We start from the raw sequence: 21,070 nt of genomic DNA, 5'->3' as shown, positions 1-21,070 counted from the left end.
ATGCCTGTGGGAACTCCCTCCACCCTAGGGGCCCTGTGCGCCCTGGGCCCGCGGGAATGCGGGCTAAGTCTGTGCGTGCATCTGCATCGTCCATATGTGTGCGAATGGCTGTTGGGTCACCCACTGCGTTGTGCATGTTTCTGGATTGTGTGTGTGTGTGCCCGGGTAAGCACCTCGTAGGTGTCTGTGCCCATTCTGGCGGTAGTCTCTCCAGACGTGTGCATGCATCTGAGTTTCCGCCAACGCCTGTGCTGAATGAACATCACATCGTAGGTGTGAGTCTGTAGCAGAGTTCCTCCCTTCTGGAGAGGAGTATATATGAATGAGCTTGTGTCTTTCAGTTCAGTCCTTATGTTGCAGGCAGCTGAGTTAGAAATAGGCAGCGAGGCAGAGCTAAGTCCTCAAAGGAGCCAGTGCCTAAACTCAGATTCTTGGCAACTGCGGGGAGGGAGAGCGGACATCTCCTGCTGTGGGCCAGGCCTCAAGACAAAAGATCAAACAAATGTACCCACATCCTGAGGACTGATATTCTAAATAGTTCCCTATCACCCTGAGGAAGCCAGGAGTCGCCATTCCAACCCTCTAGGGAAGAGTCCCTGAATGTCCGCTTTCTACGTGACTGGCTTTCCCATTTGTCCTAATCAATTTTACCTGATTTTATTGGCTAACTATAGTTATGTCCCACCTTATGCCCATCTGCTTTGGGAGTTCCGTCTTGAACCCGTCTCACCCCATGATTGTTTTATAAAAGTCCCTAAAAAAAAAAAAAAAAAAAAAAAAAAAAAGGGTCCTTGGCAACCGGCTGGGGACCTCTTCTGTCTCTCAGACAGAAGAGTTCTTCTTCTCAATAAATATATTCTACTCTTAACCTCCGTTGTTCCTAAAATTCATTCTTTGATTTTAGAGAACACGAACTCGTACCGGATACAGTAGGTCGGGAGTTTCATTCCCCTGTATCATTAAGAGGCCTTATCCAGGGGGCTGGGGATTTAGCTCAGCGGCATAAGCACCTGCCTTGTAAGTAGACCGTCGTGAGTTCGAGCCCCAGTACCGATAAAAATGAAAAAGAAAAAAAGGCCTTATCCAATGAACAAATCCTTCAATTTTTCATTTTCACATGCAGCCTTCAGGATTCTTCTCTATTCTACCTATACAGGACCGAGATGTGACAGCACCCAAGGCGACAGGGGTTAAGGCTATCAGGATTTACGGTCATTCCCTCCACTGTCCTGTCACTTTTATATATTTTATATATATATATTTTGTCTTTTTGAGACAGGATTTCGCTATGCAGTTCAGGGCTTGAGCTCACTTCGTAGCCCAGGCTGGTCTGGAACTCGCAATGACCCTCCTGTCTCGGCCCTCCGAGTGCTGGGATTATAGGCATGAGCCACCACCTTTTTTGAGACAGGGTCTAGCTATGTAGTACAAGCTGGGTTGGAACTCATGGGGATCCTTCTGACTCAGCCTCTGAGTGCTGGGATTACAGGAGTGTGTCGCCATACCTGGTCATCACCACCATTTCTGACAAAGCTTCTACTGCTTTTCAGGAGGAAGTTTGTTTCTAGACTGGTTCTTGGTAGAAGGTAGACTCTTCCTCAATGGAAAAAGTGTGACGATGAAATAGGCAGGGACAGCCTGGGAGGCATGCATAAGGGCACATCTAGGCAGGTGCATGTGGCATGTCCTTGCTTGAGAAAGCTAGTGTAGGGCTGGGGATTTAGCTCAGCGGCATAAGTGCCTGCTTTGTAAGCAGGCAGTCGTGAGTTCATCCCTGGTACCGGTAAAAACAAAAGAGACAAAAAAAAAAAAAAAAAAAGAGAGAAAGCTAGTGTAATTTGGCACTTATGGGGGTTTCCAGCAATGTGAGCACTTGGAAACACTGAGGTAGACTGGAGATGGAAGATGGGTAAGTGGGGCACCCTGTGGGCCCCAGTACAATTACAAATACCGGTGGAATATACATTCTTCAGATTTTTGTTTTTCGTTTTTATCGGTACCAGGGATCGAACTCACGACTGCCTGCTTGCAAGGCAGGCGCTTATGCCGCTGAGCTAAATCCCCAGCCCCGGAATATTCATTCTTTAACCCCAAAGCAAAATCCTAATTCACAACTGTGTACTACCTACTCAAACAATACTAGAACCCAGAATGGGGCCCACATTTCAAGCCAGCTACTTCAGAGGCTGAGATAGGAGTTGGAACTTATGTCCAAGACTTTGTCAGCCTGCATAAGGCTGAGGTAGGTCCCCAGTAGTGTGGGGGAAATAGTGCTAGAATACTCGTAAGTGTTCTCTAGAGCTAGAGACTATACTCAGAACTTCAAAACCTAGAAGTGGGGAGTCTGGTTGAATGGGCGTCCTAGGGCTTTCGAATTAAGGAAGGGCAGGTTTGTCTTCCGATGGATTGGCAGTTGTGATTTCATGTCATGTAACTAGAAGGGGCACGGTTAGGACAGTGATCAGAGTTCACTACATTGGTGTTCTCCAGACAAACAGTACTCTTCTGCCCTGCACACCACATAGGCTCACTTGTCTCCAACATTCTATTCCCTAACCCACACTCGGGAACCGAGTTCCTGGGAGTAAGACCTCTTACCCTCTTCAAAGGGTCCCCCAATGGTTGGACCCAGAGCACAAGAAGGGCCCCCTCTGAGGGTGATGACAGGCAGGACAGACAGGCAGAAAACATAATTTGAAGTATTTTTTTTTTATATACAGAATACAGGAAAGTTTCTGTAAAGTCTAAAACATTACAATTACTATGTACATTGGTACTAGTTGTAGGGTTGGGAGGAGAGGAGGGAGCTGGGGAGGAAGAGGAGAAAGTGGCAAGAGAACAAAAAAAGGAGACGAAACAGGTTTACGACAAAACATTTTTGCTACAATAGACAATTTGAGAAAACGCTCTAACACATGTAGTACTGTACACAGTTTTTAAAAACATTGAAAAAATGTCATCACTAGATGTATTTACACAAAATCCAAATACACTTTTCCTTATTTGAAATAAAATAGATGGACAGCCAGAAAAAGAATTCATTTCTTATTTGTCCATAATACACAGTAGCTACCTATAGTGCAACTGCTGCAGAAAGGGAGTAACTTGGAGGGCGGGAACCATGGAGAGAGGGTGGGTAGCGATCTTTATATTAAATAAAACAATGATATTGTATAGATTTTGCTGTATGAAAACTGTATTTTTTCTTTTAATATAAAACTATTGTCACTGCCACAAAATAGAACAAGTTTCTGATTATTTTACAACGGCGGGCGAGGGGGGGGAGCAGGAGTGGGGGGAAGGGCTTGTGTTGGAAGAAGAGTCCAGACCACAGGTCTTCCCTTCCCTGCCACGCTGTTCCTCAGCTCGGGTCTGCCGCTTTCCCATGAAATGTTGAGTACAAATATATGTGCAAATGCCCCCTAGAACTTGAGAAAAGAAAAAAGGATTTTTAAAAAACAGTCAAAAGTTTTCTTCATTTCATGCAAAGATTGTAGTTGAAGGATTTCTGGTAGAGTATAGAAAACACCCAGGCTTGGTTTGTGTACATTTTTGCATTGCAGGAGTCTTAGGCGGGTATATAGGCTGGCAGCAGGGTGGCCACCGGCCCTAGGGAACGGAGTTGGAGCGCAGCACAGGGCCCTGGTGGGGCTTCAGAGAGAGCTTCTCGGCCAAGACCCCATCCTGCAGCAGGCTGGCATCGCCTTTGGGCTGTTTGGTCGCAAACTCAGTGATGCTGAAGACAAACTGCAGGCAGCCCAGCTTGATGTAGCTGCCGTGGTGCAGTAAGGCCGTGCCCTCCCAGCCGGCCCCACTGCCCCCAATCAAGCTTGAGCTGCTGGCTTTGCAATTGCAAGGTCTCCGCTGCGGCCCCTGGGCCTGGGAACTCATCATGGCTACCTCCTCACTTGGCTCTTCATCTTGTTTCTGATGTCGGCAGCGCCCTGGAGAAAGGAAAAAACAAAAAACAGAAAGAGATGGTCACAGGAGGACCAGTGAGCTGACCCTCTAGACTGCTAGCCAGGGCCAGCCCCCCATAACTCTCATTCCAACTGCTACATGAGTAGAGGTAAGGGACACTTGGCAAGGGCTGGTGGAGCCTCAAGTCCCCCAAGATGTCTGTATTACATACACATGCAGTTGCTCAGCACTTGCTTCTGTGGCCTCCCCTGAGCCCATGAGCAAGGACAGCCTGGCCAGTGGGACTGGGAAGCAGAGACTACAGGTCATGGGCAGCATGGCGGAACCACTGTAACGGAGGCCTCAGCTTTGTGACCACAGACCTCTGCTCCAACTTACTGATGACACTCTGCACTTTGGCAACAATACTGCTTGGGGGAGTTGGTGGGGTCTTCTCAGAGAAGTCACAGGAATACAGCACGTTGTCCACCGTTGTCCCGTGCTCACTGTAGTTTAACAGCTCATAATGTTTGGTATTCTGAAGAGGAGGAGGGGAGATAAGATGTGTGCTCTGTTGTGTGGGGCCTGGAGCTAAGGGGAGAAAGGACACACAGAGAAGGCTATGCTGCTCTACCTAGGGCCTACTCATGTTCTTCCCCAGTCAGGGCCCCAACCTTTCAAAAGGGGGCAAGGCCCATTCCCCGGGACGCTGTCTTCCTAGTGTCTCCACCCTCTGCTCCATTCTTCTACCTCCTCACCACTGGCTCCTGTTGATTCAGCATCACAGGCAGATGATGATGAAACCCATAGAGAGGCATCCAGAGCTCAGCTTCCTTTTATACTCCCAGGGGCTCCCCCTGCTGTGCCTATGACCAACCTCAGCTGAAATGACAGCCTTGCTCCCGAAAGCAGGTGCCTATTGTAGGCTGCCCTTTTATACCAAGATCCTTTCTCTTTTGGGTATGACAAGGGAGGGACGAAAAGAGAACACCCCACCCAACCACCCACTGTAGTGAACAAAAACTGTTATGAGGGGCAGCCTTAGGCTGTGAAAGCTCTTCCCAGCCCATCTCCATTTCTCACCTCATCATAGAATATGCAGGCATGCTTCCCGGACACGTAGTTACAATGACCATAGTTTGTAAGGCACACATCCATGTCAGCTCCTGCAAAGCAGCAAGAAGGGGAAGCAGAGAAATGATTATCAGGTGCACGTGTCGGGGAAGAGGGAGAGGAAAGGAGTTAGCTTCTGGGTGGGTGGTAATGGAAACTTTGAGAGGCAGGTACTCAGGACCTCCCCTCCTATTTTTGAACAAAATTAGATGCCTTTTCTAATCCTCTGCTAAAAAGCTGCCCCTGCTAACTGATCTACCTTAGAACATGTGACTGCTGCCCAGAAGGAATAGTGAGTTACTGAAGAGGATGGGGTATTTCCATGAGAACACAGCACAGTGGTGCAGGGTTTTATATTACCTGAAAACGAAATTCTTAGGCTACAGTTAATCTGTCTGTTCTGTGCCAACGCAGGGCTACTCAATGCTGGCATATGGGAACCCATCATTTTTTAAGACAAGCATTTGTGCTTTCCTTGGGGTTTTCCTCGATCCGCCAAAGCAGCAGTCAGAGCTGACTTTTTTTTTTTCTTTTTCATTTTTTTATCGGTACTGGGGATTGAACTCACGACCGCCTGCTTGCAAGGCAGGTGCTTATGCCGCTGAGCTAAATCCCCAGCCCCTAGAGCTGACTTTTATTTTCAGTGTTACACTAGGCACATACAGAGCAAAAGGGCTCCTATGAGGAAAACACCCAACTGCTTTGCTTGCTGTCACTTGTTGGAAAATCTGGGTTAAACCCATCAACTCAGCAAGGGCTTCCCTCACACCCTTCCAGCTCCTGTGGGTAAGAGCGCTGATGAGGAGAGCTTGAGATATCCAGCGACTCTCGGCTCTGACTAGCTCACCTGTCCCGATGTAGAGGGTTCGATAGCACATGTTCACAGCGCCTCCCAACCCTAAAAGCGGGTAGAACACAGCTCGGGCTTGTACCTCCTTTCTCTGCACTGTAAGACAAACCACCAGGACAGGACCATTCAGACACTTAGAATTGTGTAACTCAAACATAAAATAACAAAACCCGGACCTTTGGCTTGTGTTGTGGAGAAAATCCCATTGGATGACTCATGTCTGACACTGAACTGCTCCAGGGTGAGACCTTGTGTCCCTACCCACAATATTTCCAATATGGGTAAGGAGGACCATTTGTGAAGATGGCCACAGAATTCAAGAATATTAGTATAGTAAGCTCCTGGGTGGCTTGCTGCTTGGCTGAGCAGGGACATTCCTGCAGATACTAAAGTTAGAATAAGAACAGAAGGCATGGATGGGTGTTTTTCAAGCTTTAATGTGCACACAAACTGCCCATGGCGGGGCTGGGGATTTAGCTCAGTGGCATAAGCCCCTGCCTTGCAAGCAGGCAGTTGTGAGTTTGATCCCTGGTACCGATTAAAACGAAAAACACCAAAAAAAAAAAAAAAAAAAAAAAAGAACAAACTTCCCATGGCTTCTGTAAAAATGCATGTTCTGGGCTGGGGATGTAGCTTGGTGGTAAAGCATTTGCCGAGCAAGCATGACTGTCTGGCTTTAATCCCTACTCCTAAACAAAAGACATGAGGGGAAAAATGGAGCTTCTGATTTGGTACACGGCTCTCAGGAAATACATCAGCAGGACAGTGGTGATGAGCCTATGGCACAGTGGGGTGTTTGTATCATTGAAAGCTTTAAAAGGTTTGCCATCACAGTTCTAGGGACACATTTATTTTTCTTTGGCACCAGGGATTGAACTCATGACCTTGTGCTTGCCAGGCAGGCACTTAGGCTGCTGAGCCAAATCTCTGGCCCAGGACACATTTTTTGAAGCAAAAAGGCTCTTAAAGGCTAATGAATGCTTAGCAATAACCAAGTAGAAATAACAACTGGGAAGGATTTCTAGGTTTGATCACTGTTACTGTATTTTTCATCTTGACTCAAAAAGTTCCCTTGTAAGAAGCTCTTCTAAATCAAATATTAAAAAGCAACTAAGCGGAGAACATACCACATATACCCTGTAGTACTGGTAGCTGCCATTCTGGTACTAGGGATTGAACCTACACTTTGTCCTGAGCAACACCCAGTGTGTGTGGTGCTGGGGATCAAACCCAGGGCCCTGTACATGCAAGGCAAGACCCCTACCAGTGAGCTATATCTCCAGCCCCTCAATATCCTTTTATTTTGAGACAGGGTCTCAGTAAGTCACTAAATTGCCCAGGTGGGACTAGAACTTGTGATCTTCCGGCCTCAGGTTCCCTGAGTGCTAGTCACATCCCTGACTGACTGGTAGCTGCTTTGCTGTCTTACAGTGAACTTGTATGAAAGTAGGTTTCAACTGACTTCCTTGAGTCTGATCAGAAAGCTGTGGTTGCCATCTCATTCCTGAGCTAAAAAAAAAAAAAAAAAAACCGTAGCATTTTATTAATCCCACCAAAGACTCACAGGATGCTTTGAGGAAAATACCAAAAGCTGGTATTTTCCATGGAGTCAAGATGATTATTCATACATATGATAGTAGATATGTGCATGCCCACCTTCTGTGTGGTGCCCTCCGGAAGCCATCGGATGCGTGCCAGCGCTGCCTGGTGAAGCTTGGACCCGAGAGGGAAAAAGCTGATGTATTCTCTGCAAGGCCAGAAACTTGATCAGCTTCTCGTCCAGCATATTTATCTCGATTTCTAGCAACCAAAAAGAAAGATTAAGAGGGAGCTGAGAAGGAAATGGAATGTGAAGCAAATAAGGGTCACAGGGCAAATCATTCAGCATTTTGGAAACCTGGTCAGGAGATTTTTGCTTAAAGAGCACTGGGTACAGATGGAGTGGTAAATAATCGAGTGCCAGGCAGCCTGACTGCCGTTTTCAGGAGGACGGCCCCAGTGCAGGCTGTGCAGACCTTGCCTGTGGTGAGGTAGAATGGCTTTCGGTAAAGTATTCCTAGAAGGCAGATCAATATCAACTACTCGCTGATAAGTGAGGGAGGATTCTGATGTCTGGTGAGGACTGTGAATATCAACTTTTTTTTTCCTGGTATCAGGAACTGAACACACGACTTTGCACTTGCCAGGCAGGGGCTGTGCTGCTGAGCTATATTCCTGACTACCTGGTGAAAACTTTAAAAGATATTTTGCCATGACCACTGTACCAAATTCTGTTTCCACCCTCCTCATCCCCTTTTATTCTTTTGACAGAGTCCTGCTAAGTTATTAAGTTACCCAGGCTGGGCTTGAACCTGCAATCTTTCTGCCTATGTCTCCCAGGTATGCACCACCATATCTGGTTTAAGACTTCCACAGTGATTGTGTCCTTTGTTACTGGCTCACTGTGGCTTTGTGCTCCCTTCCTTTGATTATACATATGTGAAAGTGTAGAAGGTAGGAACAGGAGAGGGAGCCTTCTTTCTTATCCCACTCCTCAATCCATATGGATACTCACACCTGTACTTCCAGCCCTTTGGGATAGAAAAATCTCTCCCTCTGAAGGGAGTTGAACACTGCCCAGGGACACCTTTATCACAGCAGCTCACTCACTCACCTCCATTGACGTCCATAAATGCTCGAAGTGAGTTGGTGAGGTCCACCATGGCAGTAGAGTTGGCTGGGAAAGAGGGTACGGTTAAAGCGCTTCCTATGGATAACGTGCCGGGGCTGACCTTGCCATCTGGGGACGGAGCAGGAAGACTGTTACTTACGTCGCCTGAGGGAAACCCACCGGTCCAATCCCCCACTGCTGAGACAGGTCTGGATTTCGGACCCAAGGTGATGTTCCCTTCTTGATTCTCAACCCATTGGCTCTGGAACTCCTAGAGCTAAAAATGTGCGGTGAGGAAGGGCAGATGGAACGACATTGTACCCGGGCACGCAGGAATTTCCAGAGCACTGAGAACCACTGCAATCCACTGCTCTGGGGGAAGTGCTGGGGTTGCTTCATTCCCTGGGCCTTGACCACCTCCCTACTGCCTCCACTCTTACAGAAGTAGTGCCTGCCCCTGTAGTTCCTGCCTGCTGAAGTATGATTCACAGCGTGCAAGATCTATCCACACTGGTATTCAGAGACAGACAGAGACAGGAAAACAGCCTAACAGTAGGGCCATCCTGGGACCAGGGGCCCCCATGCATAGAGATCAGTCACCTGGTTACCGAGACTCCCAGCTCACTAGGAGGCTGGCTTCAGTTCAGACGGGAGAGACCACAGGGGTTTCCAGCAGCATCTGAAACCTGGTTCAGATGCTGGGGTCAGCAACCTCGAGGTCCTGAGTGCTAACTGGGGAGAGCTGAGAGAGTAGGCCTACACTGGGCCAGGTTCAGACTTAAGGGACTGCCTTTCAGTGTGTGGCCTGAGAGCAAGCTTCTGGGCCAGACCAACCTCTTCAGGCATCCCACTCTGCAGCTACTCTGAGAGGCACTGCTGCTTTTTGACCCTGACATGAAAGTTCCTCAAATGAGCTGGTTCTGAGACTCTGGTATCAGGTGTTGCTTTGGTTTCTTATGTGGATCATGAAATACTGAGGCTGTCACCCAGAACCTCAGGCTGACCCCAGTGATTCCAGGGGGCATGCTGCCTTCTTCTAAAGTGATGGAACCAGACAGGCAGAAGACTAGGCCTGGAAGGTGAGAGGAGGAGTCTGGAGACCCAGGCTGTACAGTTCCAGTCCTGCCACTGCCACTGCCTTGGTGGTCACCTTAAGGAAATCACTTTAGCTGTCAAAGCCAAGCAATCCCACCTATAAGATGGGGACAAATTAACATGTTCTTCCTCTTCTATTACAGATACACGGGGAGGACAAATAATACAGAAATCAAAGTCCTCTGACACATCCACAGGGTATAAGTGTTTTGGAATCTTCAGTCTTATTTGCCAAGAAGAGCACAAACTTATTCTGTATCACCTGAAGATGAGCAGCACTCACCTGATGATGGCGCTGGTGAGCAGAATCGCTGGTTGGCTCCTGTGGCCAAGACACTGTCTCCTGCTGCTTGGGGGGGAGTGAGCACCCGGGTGGCATTTGGGGGTGAGCCCAGTGGCCTTGAATCTGTCAACGGAGGTCCTATCTGGGATTGGACAGTCTTTCTTTGCAAAGTGCTGGTGTTCTCGATGCTGGCACAAGAGCTGGGGATGGAAGGGGGTAGGCTTGGGACAGGAACCAAACTCCTCTGAGGGCAAGAGCTGGGGCCAGTGGCATTTTCTGTCTTCACAATGATGCCAACGGTGTGGTTCTGAAGCCCCCCAGCCGCTGGTGGCGTGAGGGGCCGGGGCCAGCCTTGTCGGTGTGAGAGGCCCGGTAGGGGGTTGTTGGCGCCTGGAAGTCGCCTGGGGTCCGTGGAATCTGTGGGGCTGATGTAGAGGTGTGGGCCATTGGCTTTCACCTCAGTGTTCACTGGCCCGTTGGCAGTCCCACAAGGGGCTTTCTTGGATTTTTCCACACAAGAACTGCAGCTGATGTCCTCTAGGGCTGGGGGCTGGTGGGGTGGAGAGCAGCTCAGGGAGTTCTGGGTGCTAATCCCTGAAGGGCAGGATAGGGGGTAGTGGGAAGGTGTAGGTGCCTTTTCAGCGGTTTGCAGGGAGGTGGTGATTGAGCTGTCAGTCACAATAACAGGCTTAATATCAGCCTTCTCTGTCTGTTCAGAGTCCCAATGCGAAGGCATCTGCTTAGCAGATAAATGTTTCAATATGCTGCACTGGAGCGCAACAACACTACAGAGCCACTGCAACGGAAGGAGAGGAGAGGAGAGGAGGGTGAGAGGTCTGGGAGGCGCTGGTCCATCCTGCCACAGCGGCCAGAGCTACAGCAGAGCTGACAAGGACTGTTTCCGAGGTCCCAACTCGAACGCCCAGTAAGGGTTGCTTGACTCCTGATAGGATTCCATTTCCATTCCCAAGCAAGACTTGTTGGTATACTCAGCAGTTAATACCCTGGAGAGCAGAGCTTGGGGTTCCCGCTTTGGCTTTGCCCCCAGGCTCACCTTGTGACTAACAGCCAGCAAGTACCCCGGCATCTGCTGTATGTCCAACACTAACACCTAATCTCTCTGTGGGTCTAGTCCTCTCTTTCTATCATACAGATTTGCCCGGCGTGCAGTGTACTGGGGGATCGATGGAGAGGAGCAGACCGGTTGACTGTAGTTCTCTTACTTGCCTTTGGGATCTGAGCCAGAGGTTCTCTGTGGAATACTCAGCTCTTGAGGGGTTGGGAGGGAAGGGGGTGGAGATGGGAATGACAGACACTGAGTCTACTTCCAATAACGGCTGCAGTGAGATGGAAGGAAGATTCGATTTGGAATCCCAGTTCTGCCTTCACTCACCTCTTGCTGCTCTGCCTGAGTGGCTAAGTGCTCAGAGTTCAAAAGGTGCGTCTGTGATTCCTCGGGGATCCCATTGCAGATCAGCTCCCCATCACGAATGGCCGCAGGTGCAATAAGAGGGGGTGGAAACTGGTACTGAGATTTTATAGCATCGGGAACCTGTTCAGGATAAATAGAAGGAGGAAGGAAAGGGAGGTAGTGCCAACATGTCCAGTTGATTCTGCCCTGGCACGTCGTTCTGTCTGTGGTGCTGGTGCCCAAGGGACCATCTACTCTGGGGTCCACCGAGGACAACGAGACTCAGTGTGCTGCAACTGCTCTGTGTCCCCCTTTGACTCTGACACAGGCACACTGGCTTGAAAAGGCACAGAAATGCAAACAGCAGGTAGGGCCTCCACTTTTCTTCATCAAAGTCCAAGGCCTGCAGAACTCAGAAATCATTGCATGCTGTCTTCTGCCTTGGCCTGAAATGTGTAAGACTGACATTGGACAGGGCTTTGGAGTGGTACTAGCTCCTACTGCCCAGTGTCAGGTTTGTTAAGTGGTTGAGCAGTAACTAAGAGATAAGTTACATGAGGTAACGTTCATGGTGGAAATGCTCAGCACGAAGCCTATTTAAGCACTCAATCAATGTTAACTTTCATCATCCATTCACTCATGACTCATGAAACAACTGAAGACCTTTGCTGCACAAAGACAGAAGACACACTCTGACTCACACCATGTTCAGAATGAAAGATCCACACAAGCAAAGAGGCATTCGTACATTTGGCCAACATTTATTGAGCACCTCCTGAGTCTGACACTATTCCAGGTCCTACAGGTCCACAGATGAATAAACTTAAGCCTTGCTCTCAAAGAGCTCACAGTCTAATGGGAAGAAAAACAGAAATATAACAATATAAAGTAATTGGCCATAGTATAGGACTATCCATGTCTAAGATGTTATCTAAAAAAGTATGAAGGAGAGTATGTGTTTTGGCTTAGGGCACTGGAGTTTGGGATTAGAGGAGATTTTCTTTGGTGTATGGGCATTGAACTCAGGACACTGTGCATGCTAGGCAAGTGCTCTTCATTGAGCTACACCCTTGGCCTAAGGGAAGATTTTATGGGAAGTCCCTATTTGAATGGAGACCTGGGAGTTGAGAAAGAACTTCCAGGCAGATGAAAGGGAAGTATGGAAGGCACAGAGGTATGAAAGTACTTGATGGATCTGGAATACATCTGGAGAACCAACAGATTTGATGACCAACATCTTTTAGGAAAGGAAGAGGAGCTCAAAATGGCTCCCAGATTTTTGGCCTAAGGGACTGAGTAGAGACGGCTATCATTCACTCACATAGGAAATATGGGGAAAAGACTGAATTTGGAGAGGCAGAAGACTTTTGGTCTTGGGCAGATTGAGACTGATTTGCCTGAGGAACACAGAGTTGGGAGTTATTACCTGGTGTCATGGGCCTTCTGAGCTCACCCAGTGAAGAGGGGAGCATATTGCAGTGAGGACTAATCTAAGGCCGTCATCTGTAAAGGAGTGAAAATGTATGTGGAAGAACAACTCCCAGCACAGATGTCAAGTTCTCAGCAGATTTTGCCTGCACTGCTATAATCAAGGGTAAAGGCCACTATCCTTCATTCACTCTCAAACTGCCCAAGAACAAAATACTTTTCCAGCAACTCAAGATCTTAATTTTCTTTAACAGGGAAGCATTTAAAAAGGAGGAATAATACAATGGCAGAATGTATCAAGGTCTTCTGTTTACTTCAGCAGACAGGATCTCTTTCAAATTTACATGGCGAATAACTGAGGCATGAGGCATGCTACCTACAATATTCCAGTTTCTAACTAAAAACACTTCAATTTTAGAAAACCTGTGCTTCCATTGGAGTATAAATATTTGCCCAGTGAAGAGTCTGTCTGTTACACAATTGCTAACATCATCTTGCTGGGGCTGACACTCCTTGGAGGTTAGGGGAGTAGTGTGACCCAGTGTGACGAGCATGACGTGTGGCTGCCACCAGGTGGCCACAATTGAGAACTGCTGGTTTCCACTGACACACAGGACCCTGGCTTTATTTTAAAAGACAAAGATCAAGCTTATATTTAGGCATTGGGCCTTCCAAATTTATTCAGTGAGGAGACTCATTAGTTTTTGAAAAACAACAAATATTTTTTGTTTGTTTTCAAGTAAGTTCTCACTAAGTAGCTCAGGCAGACCAAAAATTCACTATGTAGCACAAGCTGGCCTTGAAGTCAAGATCCTCTTGCCTCAAGCTTCTTCTCTCTCTCTCTTTTTGGTACCCGGAATTGAACTCAGGACCTCACACTTGCCAGGCTGGCGCTATGCCCAGTCCATACCCAGTTTCTCAATGCTGGGATTAAAGGCATAAACTACCATGCTGAATTGACACATGATTTTTTTTCTTTCTTTCTTTCTTTTTTTTTTTTTTTTTGGTCTTTTTGAGACAGGGTCTCACTATACAGTTCGGGCTGGCCTTGAGCTCACTTGGTAGCCCAGACTGGTCTTGAACTCACAACGATCCTCCTGCCTCAGCCTCCCGAGTGCTGGAATTACAGGCATGAGCCATCACGCCTGGCTGACACATGGTTTTCAATGAAGGATTTTTTTTTCTTGTCAATTTCTGAGGATAAAGTTTAGCAACTATCAAGTATACGCAAGTGCTAGGTATTATTCACATTTTTTTTTTTGTCTTTTCCATTTTTATCGGTACCAGGGATTGAACTCATGACTGCCTGCTTGCAAGGCAGGCGCTTATGCCGCTGAGCTAAATCCCTAGCCCCAGTGCTAGGTATTATTAATATAGCAATGCTACAAACTTCTTGGGAGGGGATTTGAGACAGGGTCTCACTACGTAGTTCAGGTTGGCTTTGAACTCATGGCAGTCCTCCTGCCTCAAACTTGTGAATGTCGGGATTATAGGAATAGGTGGTATAGGCACCACCACGTCTGGCCAGCAATGCTACAATTTGTAGTACTGGTGATATGTTAATGGCACCATTAAGACATAGATTAACTATTCCTTCTCAACAGTACTGGGGACTGAACTCAGGGCCTTTGCATGGAGCTATATACCTAGCCCTTTTTATTCTTAATTTTCAGACAAGAATTCAATAAACTGCTACTAGGCTAAGTTTGGATTTGTGATTTTCCTCCCCCAGCCTCGCAGAGTGCTAGAATTACAGGTGAGTGTCCTAAGCACAGTTTAGATTTAACTCTCCTATAAACATTTCCCCTTAAAATTCCTCAGCTGGGAGTATCTCCTCACTTTCCACAAGGTTCTCTCTACTTAACCACCTGCCCTTCACCTTACCAGATGGCTCTTGGACAAAGTCATCTAACAGGGATCAAAGAGTGATGCGGTAGTGACAACTGAGCACAACTGAGTTTGGTGGGACAGGCTGAATTGTTTCCAGCACTCAGGAGGCTGAGGGAGGAGGACTGCCATGAGTTCAAGGTCAGACTGGGTTACATAATAAGCTCAAGACCAACCTAAACTGCACAGTGAGACCAAAAAAAAAAAAAAAAAAAACCAAACACACAAAACAAAACAAAGTCAAACTTACTACTTAGTGAGACACTAAAGAAAAGTCTCTGGGCTTCAGATTCCCTATCTTAAAATTGGGATTAATACTTTGTTTACCACATAGAGATAATCAGAGACCATCACTGTGCCTGTTACAGCTTGTGACTTACCTTTAAGCTTCTTCTTTTGACTGACTGGAGCACACGGCGGTTGGGAGGGTGTTTCTTATGGATTCGGTTCAGGAAGTCCACTTTGACTACGTGCTGTGAAATGGTGTCCTGGAAACGATCAAATACCTGACACCGATTGCTCAGTGTCATATTCTTCTGGTTCAGCTAGGAACGAAGCAAAAACATCCCTGTGTGAGCCTTGAGCCTTGAAAGGTCCTCCCTTCCCTTCTAACTAGCCCATTTTCTTCATTTGAAAATCAGAAGCTCAGGCTGGGAACACAGCTCAGTGGCATAGTGCCTGCACCACAAGTTCGAGGTTGTGAGTTTAGATTCCTGGTACAAAAACCAAACCAAACCAAACCAACAAACAAACAAAACACAAGATCTTTAGCCAGGCATGGTGATGCACAGAGATTGAGACAGGAAGGTAACAAGTACAAGGCTAGCCTTGGCAACTCAACCAGACCATGTATCAAAATTAAAAAACAAAGCAAGCCAGGCGAGGTGATGCATGCCTGTAATTCCAGCACTAGAGACCTATAGACTCCTTCAGCCTAACAGGGGTTTGGCCCCCATAATCCTTACTACCATCCTCAAGTATTAAAACATAAAATTCTAGCTGGGGGTTTAGCTCAGTGGCATAAGTACCTGCTTGGCAAATGCAAGGTCATGAGTTCGATCCCCAGTACAGAACAAAACGAAACAACCATAAAGTCCTGGTCAGGTATGGTGGCACATACCTGTAATCCCAGTACTCAGGAGGCTGAGGCAGGAGGATCATCACACATTCAAGATCAGCTTGGACTACATAGTGAACTCAAAGGCAGTCTGAACTACATAGCAAGACCTGTCTCTAACCAAACCAAACCAAACCAAACCCTGCTAAGCATATAACCAGAGGGAAAAAGGATCTGTTTTGACAGCTTCCTAGTTAGTAAATTAGGCAAAGCCTTTAAATGACTAATAAAGGAAACCATCTCATTTGATGCCTGGAACCATTTATTTCCTTAAAGTTGTATCTAATAAACTTTGTTTAGTGCTGTAACATTAATTGCTGGATTCACTGTGGGAAAAACTACACCCAGTCAAGTAGTAGTGGGTTAAGTCTGCCTGTGCAGCCCTAACAAGACCCTGTGGAAAAAGGCCAAGTGCACGGCTGAGGTATGTCCAGACAACTAGAACTCAGTGGAATGGTCTGCAGAAACCATAGAGGACTCTGGCACAAAGCTGACCTTAATATGGTTTCTACTGAATCAGTCCATGCTCCAGCTACGCCTCAGGACAGAATAACACTGCTGTGCTTACCACCACATGTTCGATATGATTCGGGCACATCCATCTGCCCAAGGGCATGGCAGTGAGTGGCGGCTCAAGGCAGTCCATGTGAAACAGGAGGGGGCAATAGTCACATTGGATGAGAGGGGCCACGCGGCAACTCCTGCAGAACAAAAGATACCAGGCATTTCTGTGACAGTGGGAAAACGCAGACTAATTCTGCACCATGCCAACAGTTCCCCTCCCCCATTTCTTTTTGTTTTCTTTTGTTTGAGACAGGGTGTCACTATGCAGTGGAGGCTGGCCTTGAACTCACAGAGATCCTTCTGGCTCAGCCTCCTGAGTGCTGGGATTATAAGCATGCTCCACAAGCCTTTTTTTTGGGGGGGGGTACAGGAGATCGAACTCACCACCTTGTGCTTAAAACACTGAGCTAAATCCCCAGCTCCACATGCCTTTTATTTATTTATTTATTTTTTGTCTTTTCTGAGACAGGGTCTCACTATGAAGTTCAGGCTGGCCTTGAGCTCACTTTGTAGCCCAGGCTGGTCTTGAACTCGCAATGATCCTCCTGCCTCAGCCTCCCAAGTGCTGGGATTACAGGCATGAGCCACCATGTCCAGCTTCCACATGCCTTTTTTTTACTGGTACAAGGGATTGAACTCATGACCACAAGCTTGCAAGGCAGGTGCTTATGCCGCTGAGCTAAATCTCCAGCCCCCTGACTTTTTTATACTAACAATTTTTGTTATCTTTCTCCCCCAGTGGTTCAGGTACGTTTCAGATCAGGAAGATGGATACATTTGGGAGCTATCTTTAGGCTCTTCCTTGTTTCCTCTTGTAAGAAGAAATGTATCTTGGGAGGACACAAACATTTCTTTAGAGTACAGTTAAAGTGGCTCTTTGCAAGAATGATCAATGCTCATTAAACAGTAGAGGAAGACAGCCAATTGAACTCTGATCTTTTTACTCATTAAAAGAGGGCAAATACCTCATTTAAGAAACCATTAGCAAAGCTGAGTGTGGTGGTGAATGCCTACAATCCCAGCACTGGGAGGCTGAGGCAGGCAGAACTCTTAGGGATCCTCCTGCCTCAGCCTCCCAAGCACTAAATGTGCCTATCCTAGAAGTTGCCAGATTCATCAGTTCTGCTGAGAAGATAGGCCTGTGATACAGGAGGCAAGTTTGTTTCTTCTGTACCAAATGTTCAAGTCACTGAGGTCCTCAAACCAAATCAATGGCAGCTTTGAGTCCTTAGCTTTCTCCTGAGCTATGCTGCTGCTAGTTCTAAAACTGTATCCCACCACTATTCCAAAAACCTGATCTAAAGACCTAGGCAATAATGTCTCAAATAATGGCTGGGAATATAGCTCAGTGTGAAGGCCTTGGGTTCAATCTTCAATAGTGTAATAAATATAAAATAAAAATCAAATAAAAACTAGCCTCCCAAATGTTAGGATTATAAACCTGCAGCACCACACCCAGCCTAGTCATCCAGTGTAATCTATACCACCTACCATGGATATTTGTATTATTTTAAAATTCATCTTTAGCAATTTAAAAATGCTCTGCCTTTCCCCCAGCACTTGGGTCTCTGCTGTTCTGCTAGCTAGTCTATCTCATGTTTCAATTTAATATTTGTATTATTTTAAAATTCATCTTTAGCAATTTAAAAATGCTCTGCCTTTCCCCCAGCACTTGGGTCTCTGCTGTTCTGCTAGCTAGTCTATCTCATGTTTCAATTTAAGTCCAACTCTTCTTTTTCCAAGTCTCTATCAACACAGTTAATGGTACTGTACAGACAATTAGTCGACCTCTGTGTACTCATACTGTCAGATTACGGGTGGCCCGCATTTAACTTACAAGGTTTGGAAGAGAGACAACATAAAAGAAGAACTGCTTGGAAGAGGAGAAAGTACCTGTTACACGTGAAACAGACTTTGACCGGCAAGGGAACAAGACCATTGTGATCTAACTCGTGCTGTGTCTTCTTAACATTCTTCCCTGTGGTTTCCTCCTTTCTTCTTCTCTTGCTAGAACCTAGAAAATAAAATGGTGCTGATCTGTCCCTAAGTTGAGATGTGGAAACAACATTAAGAGAGAGGAATGAATCTTAGCAAAAGCATGTGCCAAAGCCTGGACATGGGTCTCTGAGGCCTCCAGAGTTGGTTTCAAGTGAGAAAATAGCATAGGAAGGGAGGAAAAAGAAGACTGAAACATATATCAGAACCATAAGCAGAAGTCTCCTGTTCTGTAGCAGAAACACATCTGATTGTTCTACAAATATGAAGTGATCAGAAATCAGGTAACCCAAGAAATGTAAGTGTTTAAGGAGGTCACTGAAGAAAAAGAAATTTTTAAATACATTTTAAGAGAAATCAGAAAAGTCCTGATCCCATGCACCTGATTTAAGCCTAATAATTTTTTTTCCTTCCTCTGAGAAGAAAAACTAAGATCTGTACTCAGGAGGCTGAGGCAGCGTGGATTTTCAGTTCAAGGCCAACCTATGCTATAGAGTTTAAGGATGGCCTGGACTACACAGCAAAACTCTGTCTCAAAAGTAGGGGATGTAAAGAGAAAGAGAGAGAGAGAGAGAGAGAAAGAAAGAAAGGGAGACACTGATAAGAGATGTTGATAATATTCTTCATAATTATCAATGTCTTCTGATTCAACAATTATTAAAAAATTTATCCTATAGATACACTCACACACCTGTATATGTATACAATGGTATATTTACAAAATTAGCTACTGAAATACTACCATAACTACAAAAGATTAGGAACAAACTAAATGGCAATTAATAGGAAACTGGCTAAATAAATTGTAGCACATCTGTACAACGAATATTACGCAACCATTTAAAAAACTGAGTAAATCCAATAAGACCTTGAGAGTATATCTTGATCTATCTATCTGTTTCTATACATGCAAAAAGAAATTCTGGTTGGACATGAAAGAACCAACCAATGGCTTTCTGTAAAGGGTAGGAAGATAGATGACAGGAGTGGAAAGGAATTATTTTATTGTAAAGTCTTTTTTTTGGTACCAGGGATCGAACTTACAACTGTGCTTGCCAGGCAGGTGCTTATACCATGGAGCAAAGACCTTCGTCCTGTAAGTCTTTTTTTATTAAAAAATATTTGTAATGTTCGAACCCTATGAATGCAATATCTATTTTAAAAAGAAGACATTAGGAAGGGGCAGGAGAGACATATGGAGACTCAGAAAGTGGAAAATTGAATATGCAGTGTAACAGCTAAAACCCTCAGAGCTCTCCCCAGGAAGAACCAGGAACAGGACAGGATGGTGAGACAGTGCTACACGGCAGTGACCCTGCTGCAAGCAACACTGCCCTTCCGCTGGACAACAACCCTTTGGAAAGCTGGGTTAGGAGGGGAAATGATGTGTGGCTGACCTGGTAGTGCAGTGGTACAAGTCAGTTCATTGGGCAACTGAAATTGGGTGGGATTCCGCTCCATGGCAGCAGCAATCAGCAGCTCAAAAGGCCGCCTTAGCTGGGGCTGCACATAGTCCGGCTCTGCTGCTACCGGCTCCTCATCCACATCAATGATGTCCTCATCCACGTCATTCTGCTCAGAAGTGGGAGTCTCTGTGCTGGCGTTGGATGTGGGGGTGCCAGGCCGGCTGGCTCTCCTTTCCAGAATCCGGGCATGGGCAATGGCCTTCAGTTCAGTTTTGCTAGCTGATCTGTCCAACAAGTCACTGTCACTGCTGGGGGATGTAGTCCGTTTGCCAGATTTGTCCACCAGTCCATTGACATGTCCCAGCTCCTTTTTCTGCTCCCGTTTCTGTACAGATGAATAGGTGGGCCCATCATGAAAAGTACCACAAAACACAAAGAGATGGGTGTACAATGTCCTGCTAGACTCACGCAAAATCACAGAAGTCTCTTACATATCACAGAACCATCCACCTGAGGATTTGGGACATTGGTCTGTTAAGAGTTAACACAATTATAACTAAACTAAGGCTGTGAAAACTTGCAGCAGGGAAATCTCCAAAAAAGCATGGCAAATTAGAAACAGTTACACAAATTACACATCATTACCTCTTAAACCATCACAGGACACACAGAACCTATATACAAAGTACAGGGCAAAGGGCTAGAAAACACTAAGAATAAAGAGCAAGAATGAAGTGACAATCACAAAGTAAGAATTAATGAGATCACTATAGTTTGCTTGGAAGATCCTCACCTTCTGAATGGGCTTAAGAAATTTTACTTCAAACGTAGTCTGCAAAGCAAAGGTCAAATAGGCCAATAGAACCCTCTTTGCAGGGAGGCTGGGTGCTGGCATGAAAGGTAACTGCTACAAGCTAGAGGGATATAACACGGGGAAGGGAATGACCCAGCAATCATAACGCCCAAGAATGGCGGCTTTCAATTTTTCTATTTTAACTAGGACTCTGAAAAGTGTCTTAGAAGGTGGAGAAATGGAAAAACCTTAAGTGTACTCAGTAGGACTGGGTAACTGGTAATATATTTTCCTCCAGGACTCCAAACAGAGTGGTCAAAGGAAAGTTTAACACTGGACTCCAGTCAGGAGTTCTGGGATCTTATCCCAGTGCTGCCTCTAATTCCTTCTGACCTTGAGTAACTCTGGCTGGTGGGTAGAAATTTCTCCATCTACAAAGTGAGACCAGTAAAATCTTTCTTCTCCTCTGAGGGGTATGATGGAGATAGAAGGTCATGTATATGCAAAGAGATAGCTCTGAACAGGGGGAAGACTTCATTTCCACTAGAAATCATGGGAGGCCCTGTATATCCAGTTGG

At 46.1% G+C, this 21,070-nt stretch overlaps 1 protein-coding gene across 4 annotated transcripts in view; it reads right to left on the bottom strand.

Moving 5' to 3' along the window:
* Positions 1-2,690: 2,690 nt before the first annotated feature.
* Positions 2,691-21,070, bottom strand: part of Phf12 (PHD finger protein 12) — a 45,068-nt gene continuing 26,688 nt past the window's right edge. The window contains exons 4-15 of one of the 4 annotated variants that reach the window (XM_063251150.1): positions 19,691-20,084; positions 18,192-18,312; positions 16,303-16,435; positions 14,998-15,162; positions 11,285-11,443; positions 9,892-10,687; positions 8,517-8,642; positions 7,520-7,663; positions 5,861-5,959; positions 4,984-5,066; positions 4,300-4,438; positions 2,691-3,944 (exon numbers count right to left, since the gene is read on the bottom strand). In XM_063251150.1, coding sequence (XP_063107220.1) covers positions 3,610-3,944; positions 4,300-4,438; positions 4,984-5,066; positions 5,861-5,959; positions 7,520-7,663; positions 8,517-8,642; positions 9,892-10,687; positions 11,285-11,443; positions 14,998-15,162; positions 16,303-16,435; positions 18,192-18,312; positions 19,691-20,084 — 2,694 coding nt within the window. In that variant the 3' untranslated portion in view covers positions 2,691-3,609. Of the gene's footprint in view, positions 3,945-4,299; positions 4,439-4,983; positions 5,067-5,860; positions 5,960-7,519; positions 7,664-8,516; positions 8,643-8,673; positions 8,791-9,113; positions 9,200-9,891; positions 10,688-11,284; positions 11,444-14,997; positions 15,163-16,302; positions 16,436-18,191; positions 18,313-19,690; positions 20,085-21,070 lie in introns of those variants that run through there. The other 3 variants (XR_010048221.1, XM_063251151.1, XR_010048222.1) reach the window with 3 other exon arrangements.

This window comes from Cavia porcellus, unplaced genomic scaffold, assembly GCF_034190915.1.
Source record: "Cavia porcellus strain 051 isolate PalLab524CR breed Dunkin Hartley unplaced genomic scaffold, mCavPor4.1 scaffold_6, whole genome shotgun sequence".
In the NCBI taxonomy this organism is placed as follows: domain Eukaryota; kingdom Metazoa; phylum Chordata; class Mammalia; order Rodentia; family Caviidae; genus Cavia; species Cavia porcellus.
This window is presented reverse-complemented; position numbering and strand designations above follow the sequence as displayed.